The sequence below is a fragment of the Hyperolius riggenbachi genome, chromosome 8 (genome assembly GCF_040937935.1).
Source record: "Hyperolius riggenbachi isolate aHypRig1 chromosome 8, aHypRig1.pri, whole genome shotgun sequence".
Classification (NCBI taxonomy): Eukaryota; Metazoa; Chordata; class Amphibia; order Anura; family Hyperoliidae; genus Hyperolius; species Hyperolius riggenbachi.
In genome coordinates this window covers 135,021,187-135,045,506 of record NC_090653.1, presented here as the reverse complement: position 1 = coordinate 135,045,506, position 24,320 = coordinate 135,021,187, and the positions used below count along the sequence as shown (strand labels likewise).

Sequence of the window (24,320 nt, the reverse complement as noted above, 5' to 3'; positions counted from 1 at the left end):
GGGGAGGTGCAGTGGCATAAAGTTTAATGGTTGTCACTGGCAGGTTCAGTGGCAAAGCAAATGTTGACTGAAAGCCGGTGGTTGGTATATATAGACCCTCACGAAGAGGGAGGGCATTGTCATGGGACCTGTCAGAGCGCGGTTATACAAGTTTCTCAAATTGTTAATGCATTTCAATCAAAATTTCTTTGTTTTTTTCTTCTAGATTGTATTATGTTAAATCTTATTAAAGCTGTGGCCTTTAAACTCCAATTGGGTGTCATGGCTTTATTTCAGGTTGTGGGGAAAGTCCGCCCAGATGGGCCCTGCCAAGTCATGGAGTTCTTTATCTTTGGATACAGAGGAGATCATCTCACCATGTTTACTTCCTTCCTCAAGAGTTGTGGCTTCTTTTACACTGTTGCAGTGTGAGTGTTAGAAGCTCTCATACCAACGGGTATGACAAGTCGCACTGCCTTACTTCTGGGTTTACCGCGCACCATGCTGCTCTTGCAGTACCATGATTGGACCTGCATCAATGCAATCAATAGAGCTATCCCTACTTCTGTGACAGGATGCAGCTTGTTTTGGCAATACAATGTACCGCATTAAGTGTAAAAGGGTACTGAATGAAAAGGCAGTGATAACTGGTTTCTTATTGCAGGTAGGGCAGGGTGGTGAGAGATACAAATCATTTATAAACACAATAAGGAGGGTGTGGGAAAAGACACATGCTTTATTACACATGAAACAGGGAGGAACTAGACAGGAAGCTGATGAGTCTCTGCGAGCTGCAGTGTTGAGCATAAATAGTCAATATATCATAGCAGAAGGAGGAGGTAGGCAGGGTTAGGGGATGGTCTGTGCTGGGGAGTGAGAGCTGGGAAACACCCACTCCCCTGGCAGATTCCTGTTTTCTGAATCAATCTCTTGGTTATGTGACTGACCTTAACAAAAGACATTTCTCTGGGATGGCTGCATCAAATATTTTGAGTAATGGGATAGTCCTCCTGTCAACCTTTACTGAGAATGAAAAATCTAGGAGGGTCAACTATAGATTTAATAATTCATTTGAATGAGGAAAAGAAAAATGGTCAGTTGCCCAGATATCTGCAGATTATGTTGCCTGGGATGTCCCCTTCTTGGCTGTAGGCAGCTTGATCAGCAGTAAATTTGGCAATCTACATTCACTAGCAAACCTGCCAGGTATGGGCAGCCCACATGGCTGCCGACCATATTGTGTGACTTTCAAATAAACACACCAAGATGGCGAAAATCTAATCTATCTGGATCATCTACAATAATAAATGAGAAAGCAATGGTGCTTTATAAATTGGTTAATATCCCTGATCAATGTAGGGTGGGGCCAACCTAAGTACTGGAATCAGATTAATTAGAGCAAAAAAAGAAAGGTCCTCAGGCCACCATAATTATACCAATATACAAAAAGATTTATTGCAAAATAATTCATACAAAGCACAATCCCCTGGATGTAGCCCATAAATAGGTAACGATCCCTCCCCAAATTTAAAAACCAACAAACCATGCGGAGCAGAGGTTATGCATGAGTGATGCAGTGCCCGCAACTAGATCAGCATGTCAATCACTGGCCCAGGCCTATAAGATTATACACACCAACACAGTCGCCCGCGCATACATACACCTTTCATTCTGCCATCATATCTCAAAAGTGTTTTCGGGGGCCCCCCTCTTCCTCCCTTTGTCTAAGGATAGGATTATCCATATATAGGTTACAAGTTCCAGTGAAATTAGCCAACGGCTTCTGGATATCTTGTCACATGATTCCATTAGGCATGATATGTTTAAATAAATATGGATGGGTCTCACCCGTGGAGAAGTCCCCTCTGCGTGTCATGCAGTGCCGCTCACTCCTCAAGGATGCTTGAGCGTTCCGGAGACCATGCGCATGGTGATGCCGGTATCCCCTCAGGCTGCCGGTATTGATGATTTCGCCTTGTGTTGTTTTTCAAACACGCTGGACGCACTCAATGCGCTGGTCCTGTATGCGGGGTTGATTGCGGCCATCAAGGTGACGTCACGCGTCAAGCACGCAAACACTCAGCAGGCCAATGCTCCGCCCACCGACACGTTTCACGCCCACATTGGGCATTTCATCAGGGTGTGGCCTATATGGGGTGTGGCCTATACTATCTGAATCATCATCATAAATTCTTATACATCTAAGTACAAAACGCTTGGAAAGTAAGGTTGGCTGGAGTTCATACATAGACTGTTTATCATCAGGAAAGTCCTAGAATAAGACTGTTCTCACAATAATCTGCATGATTATATGCACCTTTGGTAATGAGCTAATCTAACATTTGTCTTAAAGACAGCTTACCTGATCAAATATATCATCGAAGGTAGGACGTCTGTCCGGCACTTCACTCCAGCACTGTTTCATGAGCACAATGCACTCCATAGGAGCATGATCAGGAGAGACCACTGGGCGGCACAAAGGTGGTGGCTTTCTAATCTTTGGGATGAGCTCTAAAAAGCAGTGAAGCAAATCATTCAAGGATAAATAGCCAAATGCAAATTGTGATTTTTACCTATAGTAGCACTCACTTAAAACTGTAACTGTAATTTTTCCCTTTAAAATGCAAAGGAAACTAAATAATTGCTAACAAAATAGCATCCAAAAAAAGTCTAGATTGTCAAGAAAAAAGTGAGACTTAGGTGTCAAAGTTATTGTTGAATCAATAGGGGTATAGCTAAAATTGTAAAACTGCTGTGGTCCATAAGATGAGTCTGAGAACAACCAGTAATGATAAATCTGTCAATTACTATGTTTAAGTGTTCCTTAGAAACCTTGTTCAAGTCTTGCCACGTTTCCACAAACCAGTGTTGTTTACTATACTGTATATACCACACTTAAATATAAACCGATTTAATTTTCTATTCAGGTACTGGAAAAATTGTTTGTCTCATGTATAAACCTAGGGTAGAAACGCACTCTGGTATTTTTAACAACATCCCAATCCCATATCAATTATTTTGTAGTCTAGTGTCCCTCTTCCTCCCCCATATAGCATTTACTAGTCTTTAGTGGTTCCCCTATGCTCCTCATACAACGTTCCCTGGTGTCTAGAGGTCTCCCCTCCTTCCCCCATACAGCGTTCTGTAGTGTCTAGTGGTTCCCCCTCCCTCTCCCATACAGCGTTACCTGGTGTCTAGTGGCCCCCTCCCCCATACATCTCTACCTGGAGTCTAGTGGTTCTACCACCCTCCCTCATACAGCATTACCTGGCGTCTAATGGTCCTCCCTCACTCTCCCATGAAGTGTTTATACCCGAGCATATATAGTATGCCCTAGTTTAGGCTTATGTTTTTTTTTATGTATACTGAGTGGAATATACCATAATCTGCTCTGCTCCATGTTTTCTGCATAGTACATAAATCATTTTTTGCATAATTAATTTTATATTACTTGGCTGGCTGAGTTACCATATCTGTTTCCATGTGGTAATGGGATAGATTCACAAAACCCTGGTAACCTTTACATGTGCAGATAGCACATTTCAAGATTAGAGTGTTTTCGTATTTGGGTCAGCTGCACTCTTAGGCCAAAATACAGGAACGTCACACACACAATGCAATCACACAGTAGAAAGGCACAATTCCAGCAGTACAATCAGGCACTGAACTTGTAACGCAAATTTCACTGCAGTCTCTCTCTAGGACATGAGCTTCGTTAGTACATCAGAAGTCAAGCTTATTAAATACATATTTAATATTCCAGAAAAAAAGTGGAATGGTGCAGAAAGGTAGATATACAAAAGATTTACAAAAAAGAAGGTAAAAATTACAAAGACACACAACAAGACAGTTTGCAACAATAAAAGCGGGAATCAAACGTTACCAGCATGAAAGTCTGGACTTAGTTTTACAGGAGGGCGCGGCTGGTCAGACCAGGATAATTCCAGCTTCTTGCTACCTCCAGGGAACTACAAGTTTTGTGTCTGTCAAGCTGATTTTTATAGGCTGACAGGTAGCCTGGGGCCACTCAATATTCACTCAATATTCACATTCAGAATTAATCCAATTTCCCTAGATTGTGAGTGACATCACCATTCGCAGGGACCACTGTCACATCTTTGCTTGTTGTGATATGCAAACTTCAAAGGTTTACTGTCCCACTTAGACTCAAAGCAATGCAGCACTTTTTCAGGAGATTCAGGACAAAGGGGTGGGTCATTATCTAATCACCTGTTTCCTTGCTGGAAACTGAATGCAAATGTAAATTACATTAACATTCAGAAAATCAAATTAGCAGCTTCCTTCAGCCTGGTGCCCAATTATATCCCAAAGCCAGCTGCCAGACTGGCTTCTAACATACATACACATCTGAAATAGTACACAGCAGACAGAAAATAAATAAAATGGCTTCTGTATTATGTGCAATATCACAAATGGCTGCTGTATTATGACACCTCCCCTTTCAAAATGGCGCACCACAGTTGATTCCCATGAATCGTCTCGTCAGCGCCTACACTGACGGCCTGGCCTGGTGGGGTAACCCCTTAGCATTCTCAGGAGGGTTCCCCACCTGGCAGTTAGCTCCAGGCTACACTGCTGGGAAACTAGGCCATGTTGCTGCAACGTGCCGTCGCCCCCGGCAACCTGACGTAACCAACCAGGGGGATTATGGTCGGTGACCATAGAGATAGTGCTGCAGCTGGTGAAGGGTCTCTATAGTCACTTTCTCTATAGTGGCGTGAGCTACTTCCCTGTCTTCTTGGGAAACGGCTAACTGCTGTACTGCCCCTTCTATATCAGACGGCTCTGGGGAAATAACCCCTGGGCAAGGTCTGCCTTGCTCCCAGTACACCCTCACTTTGTCATCCTCAGCCAGTGGCCTGTTAGACAAACCCCTGAGCTCCTGCATGCTGTTATCAACGTGAACAGCCTCAGAGAACTCAGGGTTGTCTGCCACAGGTACCAGGGAAGTAGAAAAGTTGGAGGCCTCCGGACCCTTAGGGCCAAGTTCTGATGTGGAAGGTCCCGAGCCAGCAGCATCAGCCCCTCCAGTGGACAATTCCTCTGCTGTAGTCCCGCTAGCGCTGCTGGTTCCCACTGCGGGAGTGTCCGCAGTACACATATCATCGCTCATCATATTACATTTGATCTCAAAATCATCTGAAGGGAAAGGATCGGGCCTGGTGCCATCTGCCCCTTTAGTGGGCAGTTCATCTGCTGCAGACCAGCGAACACTGCTGGTCACACCTGCAGCTGATGGAGTGTCCACATGACACATAGCATTATGTAGCACAACACATATGACATCAACATTATCTGCCTTACACATATTGTCATTTAGAACATCACATACAACATCGACATTATCTGCAGCATTACACACATCGCTATTCAGCACTTCACAAGTAGCATCAACAGTTCCTGCATCGATTGCATCGATAGTCCGTGAGTCATAAATGACATCATCAGTTTCTGCATTCTCTGTATCAACATGTCTCACTCCAGGCCTAGGCACTGGAGGCGTACTAGGGCTGGCTCCTAGTACACAGTCCTTATCCCCTGGAGACTCACCTGCACCCCCTCCCCCATTTGCAAAGAGTTATCACACAGTACCTTACATGGGTCCGGGACTTTTTGGTGGGGATGCAGGCTCCACGGGGTTTGGATTAGGCTCATACCGGGCTACTAACCGTCCCAGGTCAGTACCCAGCAAAACATTGGTGGGAATGGCATCCGTTACCCCAACTCCTTTCATTCTGCTGCTGGTCCCCAATCCAGGTGGACCAGTGCGGTGGGTATGGCTGGGGTGACACCCCCAACTTCTTTTACAGCAAACTTCTTCCCAGGAATATACTGCTACAGATTTACAAGCTGGGGATGTATGAAAGTCACTTCTGCTCCAGTGTCTCTCAGCCCAGTGGCAACTGTAACCCCAACCATGACAAGCTGCAGATGCTCTGCATAGCTAGTGGTATTCCTGGTAGCACACAAAACAGCTTGGACTTCCCTGGGGTTTGGGGCCTCACTGGATTTTGGTGCCTCCCTCTTCCTCTCTGGGCAAGTCACACTGATAAGACCCACCTTATCACATACAAAGCATTTCCGGGTGTCAGTGTTTGGTGGCTTGCCTCCTCTGGGTGATGGGGGAAGCAGGTTTAGCGATCTGTTCTCCCCTCCAGCTGGGTGCAGTAGTCCTCCGGGACTTGGATGCTCGATGGGCTGTGTAGGAATCGGCAATTTCAGCAGTCTTATCCACTGACTTTTGCTCTCCATCCAGGACAAACAGCCGGACCTTAGCAGGACAGGTGTGTAGGAACTGGTCCTTGATCATCAGTTCCTGCAGGGCATCAAAACTGACAGTCCTTTTAACCACTGCTGGGAGGCAGTGCGCAAGTTGCAAGCATGATCCAGGTAACTGTCATTAGGACCTCGCTGTACTGTCCTAAAACGTTTTCGATACACCTATGGCGTGAGGTGATATCTTTTCGCAATAGCCTATTTAATGGTCTCATAGTCCTCTTCTTCCTCCTGTGGAAGGCTCACAGACGCCTCCAGGGCCTTGCCTCTCAGCCCTGGTGTGAGATACCTTGCCCACTGCCTTTGGGGCACCCTATACTAATGACAAGTCCTTTCAAACCCCTGTAAGAAAGTGTCTATGTCAGAATCCTTGTCCATAGTGGGGAACTTATCCAAGGGGATTTTGTGGACTCGCTCACCCTCGCGTTCTGCGGGTGCAACAGACCTATTCTACTGCTGAAGTTTAGCCAGCTCCAGCTAGTGTCGACGCACAGCACTTTCCGTCTTGGCCTGTTGTCGGCGTACAGCTCGTTCCTTCTCTGCCTGTCGATGCAGTAGAATCAGCTTTAGGCGCAGTTTGGGATCAGCTGAGCTTAGTAGCTGTAGATCAGACTCCAGAGATGTCATCTCCGTGTTCGGCGGATCATCCAGGGCATCGCTTCCACTCACATCCTGTGGCGGGAGCAATTCATCTCTGATGTGTTGTGAGCTGCATCTGTTTGCGTTGGAGCACGAGCTTGCTCTGCCTCATCAGCACCTTTTCAGGAGATTCAGGACAAAGGAGTGGGTCGTTATTTGAAATAGTACACAGCAGACAGAAAATTAACAAAATGGCTTCTGTATTATATGCAATATCACAAATGGCTGCTATATTATGACAATGGGTACCTGCTCCTGCTGTGTCCCCAGACTAATAGAAGCCACACTCCTGTGGAGGTCAACTTCCACCAGTCACTTCTATTGTGACTTGGCAGCTGACCAGGCATCGGTTGGCATCAGGCAGGCATTGGCACGGCTGCGGATTGGCAAGAGCGGCAGCTGACCAGGCATCAAGCAGCATCCGGCAGGCATTGGACAGGCTGCGGATTGGCAAGAGCAGCAGCTGACCAGGCTGAGAAGCATTGTGCAGGCACTGGGCAGGCAGAGGCTTGTGCAAGGGGATCCCACATAGAGCCAGAGGAGAGAGACTCATGATATGGCTGCTGCTGATTGGTGTGTAGCCCTGGCAATCACTGCTGCCTGCTAAGTTACTGTATGGGTTTATCAGAGAATGTATATACGTGTGACACTGTTGACTTTCGGCCGCAGCTTTTTGAGGGAAAAAAAAAAAAATATATATATATATATATATATATATATATATATATATATATATATATATATATTGACAATATATTGCACATCTTATGATTGTGGAACTCTTTTTGTATTTTGATTATTAATTGTGGCCTATGTAGGCTGGGATACGGCTTTGACTTTGTTTTAAATGTTTTTATCCTTATAGTTGGCTTTAATAAAGATATTTGTACCTTCTTTATATGTATTTTTTGGTCCACTTCTTGCCTTAGCAGTATTATAGGAACTATAGAGGGGACCCCCTTTTCCCTTGCCCTTGTCTTTGCTATGATATATTTAGGTATATGACCTTACTCCCCGCATTATAAACCTTAGGCTTTTTATTAGCAAAATTGTTTTGCATCAGTATGCAAGCTCACTTTTTTTGTGTGTAAACAGGCCAATCAATTTCATGCTGAAATCAGCCTTGTGGCGCCTCATCTGCCGCCTCGCCAGCCTGATGCTGTCCCCACCCACCCATCCAATGTAGTAATGCAGTATACATTACCTGTCTATGTCCACCGCTGGCTGTCCATACATACACGTGCCCCACGTGGTTGCCAGAGTAAAGTGGGTGCACGTGTGACGGTAATGTATACTGCACTGGGAAGGGGGGACAGTGTCGGGGGTTTTGTTGCGTTCGTCGCTCGTCCCGATATCGCTCACCATCACCACCACGTACCTGATCGACCAGGATGGCATTTTTCAGCATGTCTGATCACATTGTCGATCGTACCTGCACTTGGCGGCACCGATTTTCATTAGATTCGATAATAATTATCGAATTGGATGGTCAATCGGCCGCCAAGTTGATAGATGTATGGGCACCTTAAGTTAAGGGTATGTAAGCATATTTTATCATATTATTTTAATTTTAACAGAATCTGATTACTGCAGCCCTGTAAACAAAGTATTTCAGATAAATGGCACTGCAAATAGACACTACTCCATAGAGTATGAAAACATTAATAACATATTTATGCAGTAAAATCTCTTTTTTGAGTGAGAAACCTCAATAGAGAACGTAGCTGCTTAGATTACAGAGCGTGTGTGGGGCTGAGGTAACAATGATAACCTCCAGCCATTGCTGTATTTTTCTTCTTTGGGTTCTGACAACCCAAACTCATGTTCATGCTATATTAAAACTTTGGTGTCATGAGAACAAAAGGGAGAGTAATTACCCCCAAGTGGACCCAGGAAAGATTATCAATTTGATAGCCCCCTTTCCTGTTGTGTCTAAAACTGTCCAAAACCTATAATATTTTTGGCTATAGACATTCATTTTTTACTGCTCATTACTGCAGATATTGCTGCCATGATTAAAGTATACTGTAAAATAAGGCATACATTAATAATGTAATATACTTTAATTGCCAGTTTCAATGTCATTTTAAAATACAAGCACTTCACTTATTGTTCACATTATGAAAATGGCTCTTCTCTAAGGCTACTTTCACATTATATACGTTACCCTGCAATAGCATCATAATTTGCTATGGTGGCGAGAAGTCACATTTCAAGTTAGGCGTGGGATGCAACACATATGATGAATGCGTTGAAGTGGAGACGAACAATTTACAAACAGAGCAGGGAGTGAAGTACTTACAAAGCCCTAAAAATTTCAGGGATTGGTGGTGCAGATTTGTCAAAACCAGTGCAAGGAGGACCAGTAGATCTAGAGGAGAAAATTGAGCAGATGTCCAGATTAAGGAATCTGATTGGTTGCTCTGAACAACTGCTCCATGCCTCTGGTTTTGATCGTTTTCCAGTGTACATAGTTAACTGTCAGTATGAGCACACAATAACAGCTTATACGCTACCCACAGGAGGTCACATGCCACTATGCTGTAGTGTAAGGCCTCACTTTAAGACATTTTAGGCACAATTTAAGTGGAAGCATAATACTAACACTTTAAATATATGCAGGCTTGCCTAGTACTGTATACACTGTTGTCGAAACAAAGCTTAAGGGGACTCCGAGCTCTAAATAAAAATTAAATTGGTACTCACCCGGGGCTTTCTGCAGGCCACCGTAGGTCGGGAGGTCCCACGGCGTTCATCTGGCTCTTCTCCCAGAGCCTGGCCAGAAGTGGCTCCCTGGCGGCTCCAAAAGACACTGGGCCCGAGCGTCAGGCTCCTCTTCCTGAAACATCATGTCTGTCGTCACCACGCCGGCCGCCTCGCGTCATCACGGCGGGCGGCGTGACAGTACTGCGCATGCGCAGTACTGTCACCCCGGCCGCCGTGATGACGGGAGACGGCCGGCGTGGTGCCGACAGACGTGACGTTTCAGGAAAAGGAGCCCGGCCCAGTGTCGCCGGGAGCCGCCGGGGAGCCATTTCTGGCCAGGCCCTGGGGGAAGAGCCAGATGGACGCCGTGGGACCTCCCGACCTACCGTGGGCTGCAGAAAGCCCCAGGTGGGTACCAATTTCGTTTTTATTTAGAGCTGTTAGTCCCTTTAAAGGGAACCGAGCATAATTTTTAACTCCCAGGTCAACTCGATAGCAAATTAAAAATGCATGCTAAAAATATGGTTCATTATTTAAAAAAGCCTTTCATTTTACCTCATCTTTTTACATCTAAGAGTTAAAATTACAGGCAGCAATCCTCTTTCTCAGGCCGAGTGGGAGTGGTTGGGCACAAGCAACTGAAAATGGAAGGCTGATAAGGACTCCAATTGACTTAACTGACCACAAACTAAAATTCAAACAAACCCATTAAGCATTAGGGAGGTGTGAGGAGGGGGAAGATTGTACTTTAAAGAGTTAAGAATTATCTAAGAGGATCTATAACAAAATACAAACAAAGCAGAAATAAAGGTTATGTAGCATCTTTAATGTTTAGCTGTTCCATATTTTCTCATATACAAGATCTGCTGTGGTAAATATAGCTGGACAGCATCATGTTATTCAGCACAGGCACTTGCATTCACAAGCGCTCACAGCAGCCGCTTTATTGGATTGACATTCTTATTAATCATTAGAGATTGTGAGTGCATGAGAGGTCATTGGTGAACTTTGCAGAAACAGTACAAAAAGCCACCTAGCCATTCATTTTACAAACTCTTAATGGCAGGAATATGAAATAAACATTAATAGCCATTGACAGAAAGGTTGTGTTACCTTCTGGGGACTGTTCCAAAGTACAAAACGGAGGTCCACGCACCACAACCTCCTGCATGATAATGGAAAAGCTATAAATATCTCCAGAGAAAGTTCCATGTAGTGCTGCATGGGGATCCCTTAGCAGCTCTGGCGCTGTCCATAACAGCTCTACAAACAGGAAATACAATTAGCCTGGGGAATAACATTATCTCTATTCAGTTTTTAAAGGGAGTCTGAAGTGAAAACAAACTTATGATATAATGATTTGTATGTGCATTACAGCTAAGAAACAGAACCTTCGTAGCACAGATATGAGTCTCATGTTGGTTCCAGTATAGGAAGAGGACTTAAAGGGTACCAGAGTCCAAAAATAGATGAGAAGAGGAAGGGGGGGGGGGGGGAGAGAGCAGGCATGTATGGTGAGCTGTCCTGATGCTCACTGCTCCCCCCCCCTCCCCCCGATCTTGTTTCTGCCCCCTGGTTTACCTGTAATTGCCCTGGTGTCCTTGTCTTCTGGTCAACTTGGTTGGGATCATTACGCGTTGGCTGGCAGGGCTGCATGCGTACTACAGCATGTGTTCGCTGGCCGGGAACGCTCTGTGCATGCGCATGACATCATTGTGACATCACACGCATGCGCAGAGCACTCCCGGCCAGCAAACAAGTATAAGTCAAAAAATAATTTTCCAAAAAGATCTTAAAGTTTTTGAAAAAATCGATTTTAAAAATGCTAAGAAAAAATGGTTTGTTAACTCAAAAAAATGACATTTTAAAAAAACATTTTCCATGCATTTTTTTTAAATCCATTTCCTCAAAAACTACAAGATCTTTCTGACTTGTACCCACTATTCTCTCTAACATGTATGGGGGCTTTGCTATTAACCGCTAAAGTCGGCACAAAATTACGAGAAAAATTACACGAAATTATGAAATATTACAATGACATAAGCAATTAATTATGATATTCCCTAAAATTTGGCATTACGATGCGTAATTGCAAATTACGATGCGTAATTACGCATAGGCGTAATTTCTGCTCATCACTATACCTGAGTAGGGGTTGTCTATTTATTCATTCCCTTATCAGGGCAATAACTAGATAACACCTTAGGCCTACCTCATTGTATTACTTCAACCATCTGTTTAAGAACTCAGAAGTTGGGATGAGCCCCTTGTCCTTAAAGGAGTTATCAGGCTAAAATAGTGAAAATGAGCTTTAGTCACCTGGGGTTTTCTCCAGCCCCTTGCAGCCGACTGTCCCACGCCGACCGCTCCGCTTCCCGCCGATGTGCCGGTCTCCGCCCTCGGTATTCAGTCCAACTGCTGAGAATCATGGCCACGTGGGCCGTGGTGAACTGCGCAGGCAGAACTACTGCGCCTGCGCAGTTCGCTGTGGCCCACATGGCCATGATTGACAGCGGCACTTCGCGCAGGCGCAGTAAGGCTGAATACCGAGGACGGAGACCAGGACAGTGGCGGGGAGTGGAGCGGTCGGCGTGGGACAGTTGGCTGCAAGGGGCTGGAGAAAGTCCCAGGTGAGTAAAGCTCATTTTCACTATTTTAACCTGATAAATCCTTTAAAGAGAATCTGTATTGTTAAAATCGCTCAAAAGTAAACATACCAGTGCGTTAGAGGACATCTACTATTACCCTCTGTCACAATTTCGCCGCTCCTCACCGCATTAAAAGTGGTTAAAAACAGTTTTAAAAAGTTTGTTTGTAAACAAACAAAATGGTCACCAAAACAGGAAGTAGGTTGATGTACAGTATGTCCACACAGAGAAAATACATCCATACACAAGCAGGCTGTATACACCCTTCCTTTTGAATCTCAAGAGATCATTTTTGTGTTTCTTTCCCCCATGCACTGAAGTTTCAGGCTGCTCTTTTCTTCCTGCAAACAACTTTGCCCTTGTTTGTAATTCCTCAGTATGTGAAAGCCCAGCCAGCTCAGAGGAGGATTTATCCAGCTTGTAAAAGATAAGAGAGAATCTGCTCTAATCCTAAATAACACACAGGCAGTGTGCAGAGAGGGGCCTGGAAGGTGGAGTTCATAGCAGAACCACAACACTGAAGAACTTGGCAGCCTTCCAGACACAGGCCGACAAGTCTGACAGGGGAAAGATACATTGATTTATTACAGAGACAGTGATAGTATAAAGTGCTGCAGTTAGCCAGAACACATTAGAATAGCTTTTGGAACTTGTAGGATGATAAAAAACAGGATGCAATTTTTGTTACGGAGTCTCTTTAAGCTGCAAGTGGCCTGACTAGTGGCATGTCCCGATCGGAGGGTGCGCACAGCTGGGACCAGACATGTGCAGTCAGTGGGCTGCAACTCACCTGGATCATAGAATCTACTGTGAAGTAACAGAGGGGATCGGACTGACGTGGAAGGAGCTACCGGACTACAGGGGCTAGAGGAAGCCCCTGGTAAGTATAAATCCTTGTGATATTTTTGTCTCAGATTTACTTTAATAGTTTACTTGGTTGTCATCTTCAAAGGTTTTCACTTTGACCACAGCCATACTTTTCTGTAGATTTTTTTAAGAAATGCAACAAAATATTTCCTTGCAAATTATCTTTGTCTACACAAACATAATTTCATTTCACTTCATAAGAACCATGGGAGCTCCTAAAGTTTGTTAGTTAGGCCACTAATAATTGGAGAATTGCAAGGAGTGTTATAGAAAGCAGGACTAGGCCCAACTAAACTCAGCTGAATTGAAACGCTTACTTTAAACATCTTCCTTAGAAAATCATAAATAAAACATGCAAGAAAACAAAAAAAGGCATAACTGGAGATTATTTAGCGTTCCCATACGGTGTAAAAATGAGATTTACCAACTGCAGAAGGTTCTTCGTGTGGAATTCTTTGGGTCTGCAAAATTTCATTGTAGCCATAATCTGTGACTTTTAAAACAAAGCGTCCATCTACTACACAATTTCGAGACTTTAGCCGACCATGGACAAATTTTCGGTGATGTAAATATTTCATGCCCTGTGCAGAAAACATTTATATAAATATTTTTTTATTAAAATGCAAACAAACAATACAAGTCTAAAGTTTTAGAACACCCTCATTTTTCCAGTTTTTTTATTTAAAGAGCAACTATTAGCCTGGAATGCCTGGAAAAAAAAACACATATGCAGGTAGATAATTACTTGCTCTACTTACATAGCAGATGTGTTGTACTGTCCACGTCTTGATTTCAGAGATGTTAAAAATAGTAAATGAAGAGAATGCTGTTTGTGGCATGGGCCATCTTGGTCACACAGGCTGAAACTTCCCCCCTCCGCATCCCTTCTCCTCCCCGCACTATTACTGAGCACAGCAGAGAGGACTAAAGGTAGTGCACACAGACTCACCTACCAATGGTTCCAGGTGCTGGAGTTCCCATCTATAATCCCTCCAGTGAAAGTGCAGAGAATATAGATGGGAACTCCAGCGCCTGGAACCATTGGTAGGTGAGTCTGTGTGCACTACCTTTATTCCTCCCCGCTGCGCTCAGTAGTAGTGCGGGGAGGAGATACCAATGGGGGACGCGGGGATGCGGATGCGGCTGAAGTTCAGAGGGGGCAGGCATGGCACACTAAAGGAGGGGGGCCCCCCTCCCTGCATCCTAGCAGCTGGCTGCCTGCGACCAATGAAGGAGACAAGGTGGCCAATCAGAGACAAGAAGAGAGGTGTGGGTGGGGAGAATGGGAGGGATAGAGGTTTCAGACAATGAGGCTGAGTTAGTATGCACTGCAACTTCTCTTCTGCGGCCGTGCGTACGATGTAAGAGCCTGGGGGTATGGGGAGAGATAAATTACTGAGAAAAAAAAGTGAGATTGATTTTAAGCTTTTGAATTGCCTAGATAGCATCAATTTTCCATATTTAACAGCTTCTAGTAGATAACTTGTTTTGGATTTTATGCCTAACAGTTACTCTTTCAAATTTAGGCAGATCAATGTCCAATGGCACTCTTAAATGAAAGCATAGAGCTAAGAAACAATTGAAAACAAAACAAAAAAATAATACAAACTATGAATAAACCAAAATGTATTCTAAGCTTTTGACTCCATAAATGGCACCTGTTAGTAACAAAATAACTGTTTATCATACTTATGACATTCTTTTTATAATAAGAATCAAATATTCTTTAGGATTCAGAAAGTTTTTCCCAACTCTGTTCAAGAAGTTCCCATAAATATGTGGCATTTGTAGGTTGCTTTGACCTCACTCTTCTGTTCATCCCAGACCAACTCAAAGGGATTTAAGTCTACACTCCATGTTTACAAGTCTACCATCTGGTTCTTATTTTCTAAGGTAGCTCTGACATAGCTGTGACCTATTTTCTGCACCAGGTAAGGATTATGTCTTTAACTTTAGATTAGCTGTGGTTCACTGTTGAATGTGCTTCACTGTTAGACTAGTTTTCTTTTTTTTATTAAATATGGTTCACTGTTTGAACATGCTTCACTATTGGATATGCTTCACTGTTAGACTAGTGGTTAGGTCTCTCCCGTGGGGGCCCGTCATCATCGTGGTAGAGTCTATTAGGGATAATTTGTGCACAACTTATGCTGAAGCTAACGGCCTCCTTTTACTGTACCTGTTTTGAATGCAAGGTGTGTAATCTGCCAGTTATTCGAGCTCTGCATACTTGTGCAGGTAGCCAATTCAGGTGCAGCATCTGTTTGGAAGCGCTGCCATCACTTTCTGCTGTAACCTATTTTCTGGGTCATTATCTTGCTGTAGGATGAACCTCTGACCAACTGGGGGTGTGCCAGAAGTACTGCATGGCACTGCATAATGCTGTGGTACCCATTTTGATTTAGGATGCCTCTCACTTTGTATGAGTCACTGATACTGGATACAGCAGATCATAGTTACTCCTCCATTTTTTACAGTTTATGTGATAGACTGAGAAACCAATATTTCTTCTACTCAACAGTACAAAAATCCTTTTTGATGATCCAAAGATGTCAAATGTTGATTTATCAGTCCATAACACTTTCTTCTCGCATTCAGTAGTCCATTGGCTGTGTTTCATGGCCCAGGCAAGCCTATTTTATCTTATTCTTTCTGATGTCTTAGCAATGGCTTTCTTGCTGCAACTCAACATTTCAAGCTCTCAAGCCTACATCTCGAAGTCTTCTCTTTACAGTTGAAACTAATGGTGGCCATACATGGTACAATTTTTCATTTTTTTAGATTAGATAATTTAGTTCGATTATTCCGTTAGATCCAATATAAAGATTTTTCTAGCATGTCCGATCTGATTTTTCTCGAAAAAACGGGATAATTGTTCGAATTTCTTGATCGAAAAAAAAAATATTTTCAACTTTCATTCGATTCGATCATTTAAATCGAATAAACGGGATAATTTAACGTTTTTATTGTACCATGTATGGCCACCAGACTTGCTTACTACTGAAGCTATTAAGCTGTGCTTAAAGCTGTGGTCCCGTGTTCCCTATCATGCAAGCTGTTGACCCTCAGAAACATGTCTTCTGATGCTGTGAAAAAATGTGATTGCTCTAAAACTTTGGACAGGTGGTGTAAATCAAGAACAAATACATAAACATTGACAAATATATCTATCGTATTGTAGAGGTAACCTGTTCACTTACGAGGATGTATCTGCTGCAGTCCATACTTATGTCTTGCATACTGCTTTGATAAACGGAGCTGTTTGTTACAGTTGCTAGCTATGTGCTACCACTCTCCTGTCTGGCTGAATCCTACATGGACCTGTTGCTCCAGACTGGCATTTACACACATCAGTGTAAGTTCTATTGTGCAGGAAGCCGTGCCAATGCATAGCACAGTCGTGCTATGTGTGTAGAGCGCAATGTTACTCGCAAAATTTTACATGCGCGCAGGGCCGTGCAGAGGGCCCTTAAGTGGGGGGTGCTCAAATTTAAAAAAGGGGCCTGGCAATGCCTTCCCCTGCATGCCCCCCCCCCCACCTCGTTTTTTGGCTAGGATGTATTGATTGTCATGCTGCTGAATGCAGATGCTGGGTGCCATGTGGGTTCTGGGTGTGAGTACAGAGTGTCATGTGGGTTCTGGCTATGGTTGGGTATCGAGTGCCATGCGGGTGTTGATTGAAAGTACTTAGTGCCATGTGAGTTCTGGGTGTAAGTACTGAGTGTCATGTGGGTTCTGGCTATGATTGGGTATCGAGTTTCATGCGGGTGTTGATTGCAAATACCTAGTGCCATGTAAGATCTGGGTGCATGTACAGGATTTCATGTGGATGCTGGGTGCAGGTACTGGATGTGACATGGGTGTGAATACTTGGCGCCATGCCTGTACTGGGTGCTGGCTATGGGTGGGCTTTGGGCATCACATGGGTTTTGAATGCAGGTACTTTGGGTGCGGGTACGGGTTAAGTAGGTGCTTGGTGCAGATAGCGAGCGCCATGTGGAAGTTGTGTGCAGGTGTGAGTACTGGGTGCAATTTTAGGCCTGGGTGCAGATACTTGGGGCTTGATTCACTAACCGGCGCTAAGTGTTAGCAAGTTAGCAGTAAAGTCTGTATCAAGCTGCTTTGGGTACCAAGGTCTAGTTTGTATTGGGTGTATATTTGCAGTGGATGCTATGCAGTATTGAGTGCTGAATGAGTAGCAGATGGTGATAAACAATAGTGGGTGCCATGTGAGTGCTAATTGGTACAGGGAGCCATGTGAGTGTTGGACATGAGTGAGTAGGGAGTGCCATGTGTGGTCTGGTTGTGTGCCATGGGAGAGTACTGAGTCTCATATGGGTTCGGACCAAGGATGGGTACTGGTTGCTATTTGGTTCTTGGCCATGGACAGGTACTAGGTGCATATAATGGCTTTGGAACTTGGTGACGTTTGAGTGCTGTGCCATGTGCGCGTTAATTATGGGGGTATGTGGGTCTTAGGTGCAAATACTGAGTGCCAAGTGGGTACTGGGAGTGAGTACATGGTGACATATGGGTGATGGGTGCTGGCTAGTGGGGTATTTGTTGTCATGTGGGTGCTAAAGGCAGTTGCTGGGTGCCATGTGGGTTCTGGGTGCTGGCACAGGGTGTCATGTGGATTCTGGCTGTATGGGTGTGTATCAACCATCATGTAGGTGTTGATTGCAGGTACTCAGTCCCTTGTGAGTTCTGGGTGCAAGTACTGGATGTCACATGTGAGTGCTTGGTGTGGGTGCTGGGCACCAAGTGGAGGCTTAGTGCAACTGGAACTACTGCAGATGAAACATGTGGGTGTTGGGTGCAGGTACTGGGTATCACATAGGTGCAAATACTTGGTGCCATGCCTGGGTGCTAGCTATGGTTGGGCATTGTGTCATGTGGGTTCTGAGTGCAGGTACTTTGGGTGCTAGTACTAGTTATGTGGGTGCAGATAGTGGGTGCCATGTGGAGGCTGTGTGCAGGTGTGAGTAGTGGGTGCCATGTTGGGGCTGGGTGCAAGTACTGTGCCATGTAAGTGTGAGTACTGGGTGCCAGCTATAGGGTGAAGGGGTGCAGGTATTGGGTGTCATGTGGCTGTTTGATGCAAGCACTCAGTGCCATGTTGAGGCCGGATGTGAGTATTGGGTGCATGGTGCTCGGTGCAAGTACTGGGTGCTTGCAATAGTGGAGGTTACTGGTTGAGTGTAATGTATGTGGGAGCTGAATATATGGTGGGATTGTTGTGGGTGCAAGGGGTGGGAGATCACTGTGGGTACTGATATGAATGGCATAGTTGCTGCTAGGGGAGGTAGAGGTCAGTGTGGTTGCTGGGGGAAGGGTAGGTCACTGTGGGTGCTGGGGGGAGAAGTAACTGTGGGTGCTGTGGAAGGTAGAGGTCAGTATGGGTGCTAGAGGAAAGGGAGGTCACTGTGGGTCCTTTGGGGGAGATCACTGTGGGTCTTGGGAGGTAGAGGTCATTGTGGGTGCAGGGGGTGGGAGGTCACTTTGGGTGCTGCTATGAATGGCATAGTTGCTGCTAAGGGAGGTAGAGGTCAGTGTGGGTGCTGGGGGAAGGGTAGGCTACTGTGGGTGCTGTGGAAGGAAGAGATCAGTATGGGTGCTGGAGGAAGGGGAGGTCACTGTGGGTGCTGGAAGAAGTCAGTGTGGTTACTGGAGGAAGGAGTGGATGCTGGGTGTTGGGAAAGGCCACGGTGGGAGCTGGCAATGGGAGAGGTCACTGTAGGTGCTGCTTTTGGGATGGAATGTCCCTGTGGGTGCTGCAGGGGACAGGAGGGTAGCCACTGGGGGAGGGAAAAATCACTGTGGGTGCTGGGGGAGGGATAGGTCAGTGTGGGTGCTGGGGTAGGCAGGATCACTGCTGGAGCTGGAGAGGGAGAGGTCACTGTGGGTGCTAGGTGGAGGGAGAGGTCACTGTGGGTGCTGGGGGAGGGAGAGGTCACTGTGGGTGGTAGGTGGAGGGAGAGGTCACTATGGGTGCTGGGGAGGGAGAGGTCACTGTGGGTGCTTGGTGGAGGGAGAGGTCACTGTGGGTGGTGGGGGAGGGAGAGGTCACTTTGGGTGCTGGGGGAGGGAGAGGTCACTGTGGGGGCTAGGTGGAGGAAGAAGTCACTGTGGGTGCTGGGGAGGGAGAGGTCACTGTGGGTGCTAGATGGAGGGAAAGGTCACTGTGGGTGCTGGGTAGGGGAGATGTCACTGTGGGTACTGGGGAGGGAGAGGTCAGTATGGGTCCTATGTGGAAAGAGAGGTCACTGGGTACTAGGTGGAGGGAGAGGTCACTATGGGCACTGGGGAGAAAGAGGTCAATATGGGTCCTAGGTGGAGGGAGAGGTCACTGGGTCCTAGGTGGAGGGAGAGGTAACTGTGAGTGCTAGGGGAGGGAGTGGTCACTGGGTACTAGGTGGAGGGAGAGGTCACTATGGGTACTGAGGGTGGAGAGGTCAATATGGGTACTAGGTGGAGGGAGAGGTCACTATGGGTGCTGGGGGGGGGGGGAGTCAGTATGGGTCCTAGGTGGAGGGAGAGGTCACTGTGATTGCTAGGTGAAGGGAGATGTCACTGTGGGTACTAGGGAGGGAGAGGTCAGTATGGGTCCTAGGTGGAGGGAGAGGTCACTGGGTACTAGGTGGAGGGAGTGGTCACTATGGGTACTGGGGAGGGAGAGGTCAATATGGGTCAAGGTGGAGGGAAAGGTCACTGGGTACTAGGTGGAGGGAGAGGTCACTATGGGCACTGGGGAGAGAGAGGTCAATATGGGTCCTAGGTGGAGGGAGAGGTCACTGGGTCCTAGGTGGAGGGAGAGGTCACTGTGAGTGCTAGGGGAGGGAGTGGTCACTGGGTACTAGGTGGAGGGAGAGGTCACTATGGGTACTGAGGGTGGAGAGGTCAATATGGGTACTAGGTGGAGGGAGAGGTCACTATGGGTGCTGGGGGAGAGGGGGAAAGGTCAGTATGGGTCCTAGGTGGAGGGAGAGGTCACTGTGATTGCTAGGTGAAGGAAGATGTCACTGTGGGTACTGGGGAGGGAGAGGTCAGTATGGGTCCTAGGTGGAGGGAGAGGTCACTATGGGTACTAGGTGGAGGGAGTGGTCACTATGGGTACTGGGGAGGGAGAGGTCAATATGGGTCCTAGGTGGAGGGAGAGGTCACTGGGTACTAGGTGGAGGGAGAGGTCCCTATGGGTACTGGGGAGGGAAAGGTCAATATGGGTACTAGGTGGAGGGAGAGGTCACTATGGGTGCTGGGGGGGGGAAGTCAGTATGGGTCCTAGGTGGAGGGAGAGGTCACTGTGATTGCTAGGTGAAGGGAGATGTCACTGTGGGTACTAGGGAGGGAGAGGTCAGTATGGGTCCTAGGTGGAGGGAGAGGTCACTGGGTACTAGGTGGAGGAAGTGGTCACTATGGGTACTGGGGAGGGAGAGGTCAATATGGGTCAAGGTGGAGGGAAAGGTCACTGGGTACTAGGTGGAGGGAGAGGTCACTATGGGCACTGGGGAGAGAGAGGTCAATATGGGTCCTAGGTGGAGGGAGAGGTCACTGGGTACTAGGTGGAGGAAGTGGTCACTATGGGTACTGGGGAGGGAGAGGTCAATATGGGTCAAGGTGGAGGGAAAGGTCACTGGGTACTAGGTGGAGGGAGAGGTCACTATGGGCACTGGGGAGAGAGAGGTCAATATGGGTCCTAGGTGGAGGGAGAGGTCACTGGGTACTAGGTGGAGGGAGAGGTCCCTATGGGTACTGGGGAGGGAAAGGTCAATATGGGTACTAGGTGGAGGGAGAGGTCACTATGGGTGCTGGGGGAGGGAGAGGTCAGTATGGGTCCTAGGTGGAGGGAGAGGTCAGTATGTCACACTAGGATTTCTGTCTGGGCCTCTTCACTGGAAAGTGTTCCAGGCGGGGCGGAGCTTCCCGCGGGTGGGCGGGGCTTATCGCGGCCGGGGCGGAGCTTATTTTGTGCGCGAGAGGGGCTTTTTTTTGAAGATTTTAAAAAGGGGGGTGCCTGGGCACCCAGAGCACCCCCCTGTGCACGTGCCTGCATGCGCGCACTAACAAAGCTCTTTGTGTGTTAATGTGTCACAGTGCGTGCATTGTGCCACGTTAACTTGTGAAAAGCTTTGTTAGCGCGCGTGTGTAAACCCGTGCGTGCATAAAACTTCGCACAAGTAACTTTGCGCGCTACACACATAGCACGGCATTAGCATGGCTTTGTGAATTAAGGCCAATATGTGCTATGGATAACTAAAACTTAATAATTGTGAGATAACCTAATCCTGCATTCTATCAAGTGGCGATAGATGTTGTGCTGCCAGTTACTTATCTGGATCCGAATGCTCCTATGTTTAGAGCTGACAACTAATATATAATAATCATGAATTACTATGGGCCCTGCAACGGAAGCAGGAAATTTGGGCGCATGAGGCAGGTGGACAAAAAGGGCGCCGCCATTCACTCCCATAATAAATATCGTTTAAATCGGCGCCCAACAGGAAAAAAGGGCGCCGGAGAAAAATAACGTTTTAAAAGCGGCGCCCGGAGACTTTTAATGTTTTATAACTGTTTCTCATGATTACACATTATTTAATGATTTATAATTTTTAAAACATTATTTTTAAACGAAAAACAGTACAATATTTTTTAAAACATCACTTTTAAACGAAAAACCGTACAATTTTTTTTTTCATTTTTAAACGAAAAACCGCACCATATTTTTTTAAAACGTTATTAATGCTTATCACAGGGGGGGTCTTAGGTTTAGGCACCAACAGGGGGGTCTTAGGTTTAGGCACCAACAGGGGGGTCTTAGGGTTAGGCACCAACAGGGGGGTCTTAGGGTTAGGCACCAACAGGGGGGTTTTAGGGTTAGGCACCAACAGGGGGGTCTTAGGGTTAGGCACCACCAGGGGGGTCTTAGGGTTAGGCACCAACAGGGGGGTCTTAGGGTTAGGCACCAACAGGGGGGTCTAGGGGTTAGGGATAGGTACAGGGAGGGTTCTGTGTGAGAGTAGGGTTAGGTATAGCTTTAGTAAAATTCTTATTAATGTTTTATAAAACGTTATTATAAATTTCAATTTTTAAACAGGGAAGATTAACGTTTTTAAAATTGCCGATTTTATACACATTATTTAATGATTTATAACTTTATAAAACATTATTTTTAAACGAAATATAACACAATTTTTTTTAAACGTTATTCATGATTATCTTTTAAAACCCTGCGCCCTTTTTTCCCGGCGCCCTTTTTTAACGTACGCCCTGCAACCACATATATTGCTCTGGTATATGTATGGACTGGCTGGTGTGTCTGTGATCCCTTGCATTAAATTAGTTCCAAAAAGGTTTTATTGAGAGCAAAATCTTCACAGTACATTTAGTAACAGCCACGCAGGGAGAATAACATTAGAAAATCAAGAACTACCACAAAAAAAGGAAAAAGTGATAACGACAATAGAAGATAGGATGCCACAATTTGACAAAACTTGGTCTCCCTGGATTGATTATGCTGACAATTGTGGGCTACGACACACACTATTTTTCTAATAAACGTATAGGTTTTACTTTATGTTTGCTCAACACTATTTAGGCTAAGCGTCTATTCGTCGCAAAAGTCATCAGTGACCTCATGGTGCTCCTTATAAAGCAACACTATTCTACCATTTTGCTAATTTATTTTATTTCTTATCTCATTTGATCTAGTATATCTATGTTTCGATGCTATGTATCTTTGTTAACTATGTTTGTATATTTACCCCCTGCATGTGGACATGTTGGCATTTTATTCTTGCTGTAATTACTACTTTCATATAATAAAAACTTTTTGAAACTAAAAAAGAAAAAAAAAGATGCCCATATAGGGTTAATTCATTAAATATTTACCATAACAGTCATGAACCAATGATTGAGTAGTCAAATTGTAATCAGTTTATTGTGGACATAGCCATTAAAAACAAGTAAAATCCAAAATGATTTAAATCTCTCTGAACACTGTTAGTAAACAGCCTCCTCAGAAGCAGCCGGCACTGGAAGCGTGTCGGGCTGTCTCCCTGTCCGTCACCTGGTGCCATTTCCTGGTGAGCCAATCTTCATACACTTTCTTTACAGCACTATTGCACTTTATTTTTACCTTGTACAGTATCTCTGGTATGTACCTCATCCTGCACTATTTGTATCCACTTTTGCCTAGCATGTGACACTTTATTTTACAGTGTGGATTATCATTGTTGTTTGTGATTGTATTATATTGGAGTGATGATGTATGTAGCACTATTTTTTGCAATTTGTATTTTTGTTGTGTCTTTGGGTAAGCTCTAATCTAGATTGGCCCCAGTTGATTTAATAGATGTATGCTTTTTGAAACTCAACATTATAGCACCTGTTTGGGAGGGGTGCTGTTTGCTAACAGCGTTCAGGGAGATTTTGATCATTTTGGATTTCAATTGTTTTTAATGGATACAGTATGTCCACAATAATTATTGGAGGGGGAGTTTTTATGTAACCTTGAGGGGGTCATATCGTTTTGGTGCTGTAGTCTAACATCGATGGTTGAGTAATATAGACTGCCCCTCATCAGAGTCTCAAAACAAGGAAACCAAGTTCAAGCCAAGAGGGCCACTTCCACAGGATTCTCCTGGGCTGTTGCAAGCTCTAAGTATAAAAATGATGTTACACCACCCTCTAAGGGATTGTTGGAACACCAATCCTCAAAGTAGGTAGTATGGAAGTCTAGTCGGCCAGCGAGTAATTTTTTCCAGTAGTGGTATACCAGGGAAAGTTAAAAGACTCTATGGAAGGGAAAGGTAACCTGAGGAAATAACAATTGCAAGGTTTGAGTTTGTCCCCAGTTATAAAATGTTTTAAACAGAACAGCTTACTATCAATTTACCATTCCAGGCCTTGTCCCAGACCTGGTTCAATATCAGGTGAGCTCCTAAGATCCACTAAAAGAGAGGCTTGGGCCTGGAGGGAACATTTGTATCCGTATTCCCCTGCATTAAATCAGGGCAAAGTTCTCTTTTTTTTAAACTGTGAGGAAACAACTATGTTTTAAACCACAGTGGAAAATAAATAATAATCTACTGTTTGTTATATTTCAGTTTCAAATAAAGTTAATTTTATTAGTATATTAACCTTTGCTCCACAGTCAAGTCCAGGTACTCAAGTGTCCATTTTAGG

The 24,320-nt window shown here is 45.2% G+C and overlaps 1 protein-coding gene across 4 annotated transcripts in view; it reads right to left on the bottom strand.

Annotated features, from left to right (window-relative positions):
- The window catches only part of GUCY2F (guanylate cyclase 2F, retinal), a 296,029-nt gene that overhangs the window by 67,241 nt on the left and 204,468 nt on the right, over positions 1 to 24,320 (bottom strand). For all 4 annotated transcript variants that reach the window (XM_068251134.1, XM_068251132.1, XM_068251135.1 and 1 more), the window contains 3 exons: positions 13,561 to 13,717; positions 10,735 to 10,884; positions 2,342 to 2,490 (listed from right to left, as the gene is read on the bottom strand). In XM_068251134.1, the coding sequence (XP_068107235.1) occupies positions 2,342 to 2,490; positions 10,735 to 10,884; positions 13,561 to 13,717 (456 nt within the window). The remainder of the gene's footprint in view (positions 1 to 2,341; positions 2,491 to 10,734; positions 10,885 to 13,560; positions 13,718 to 24,320) is intronic.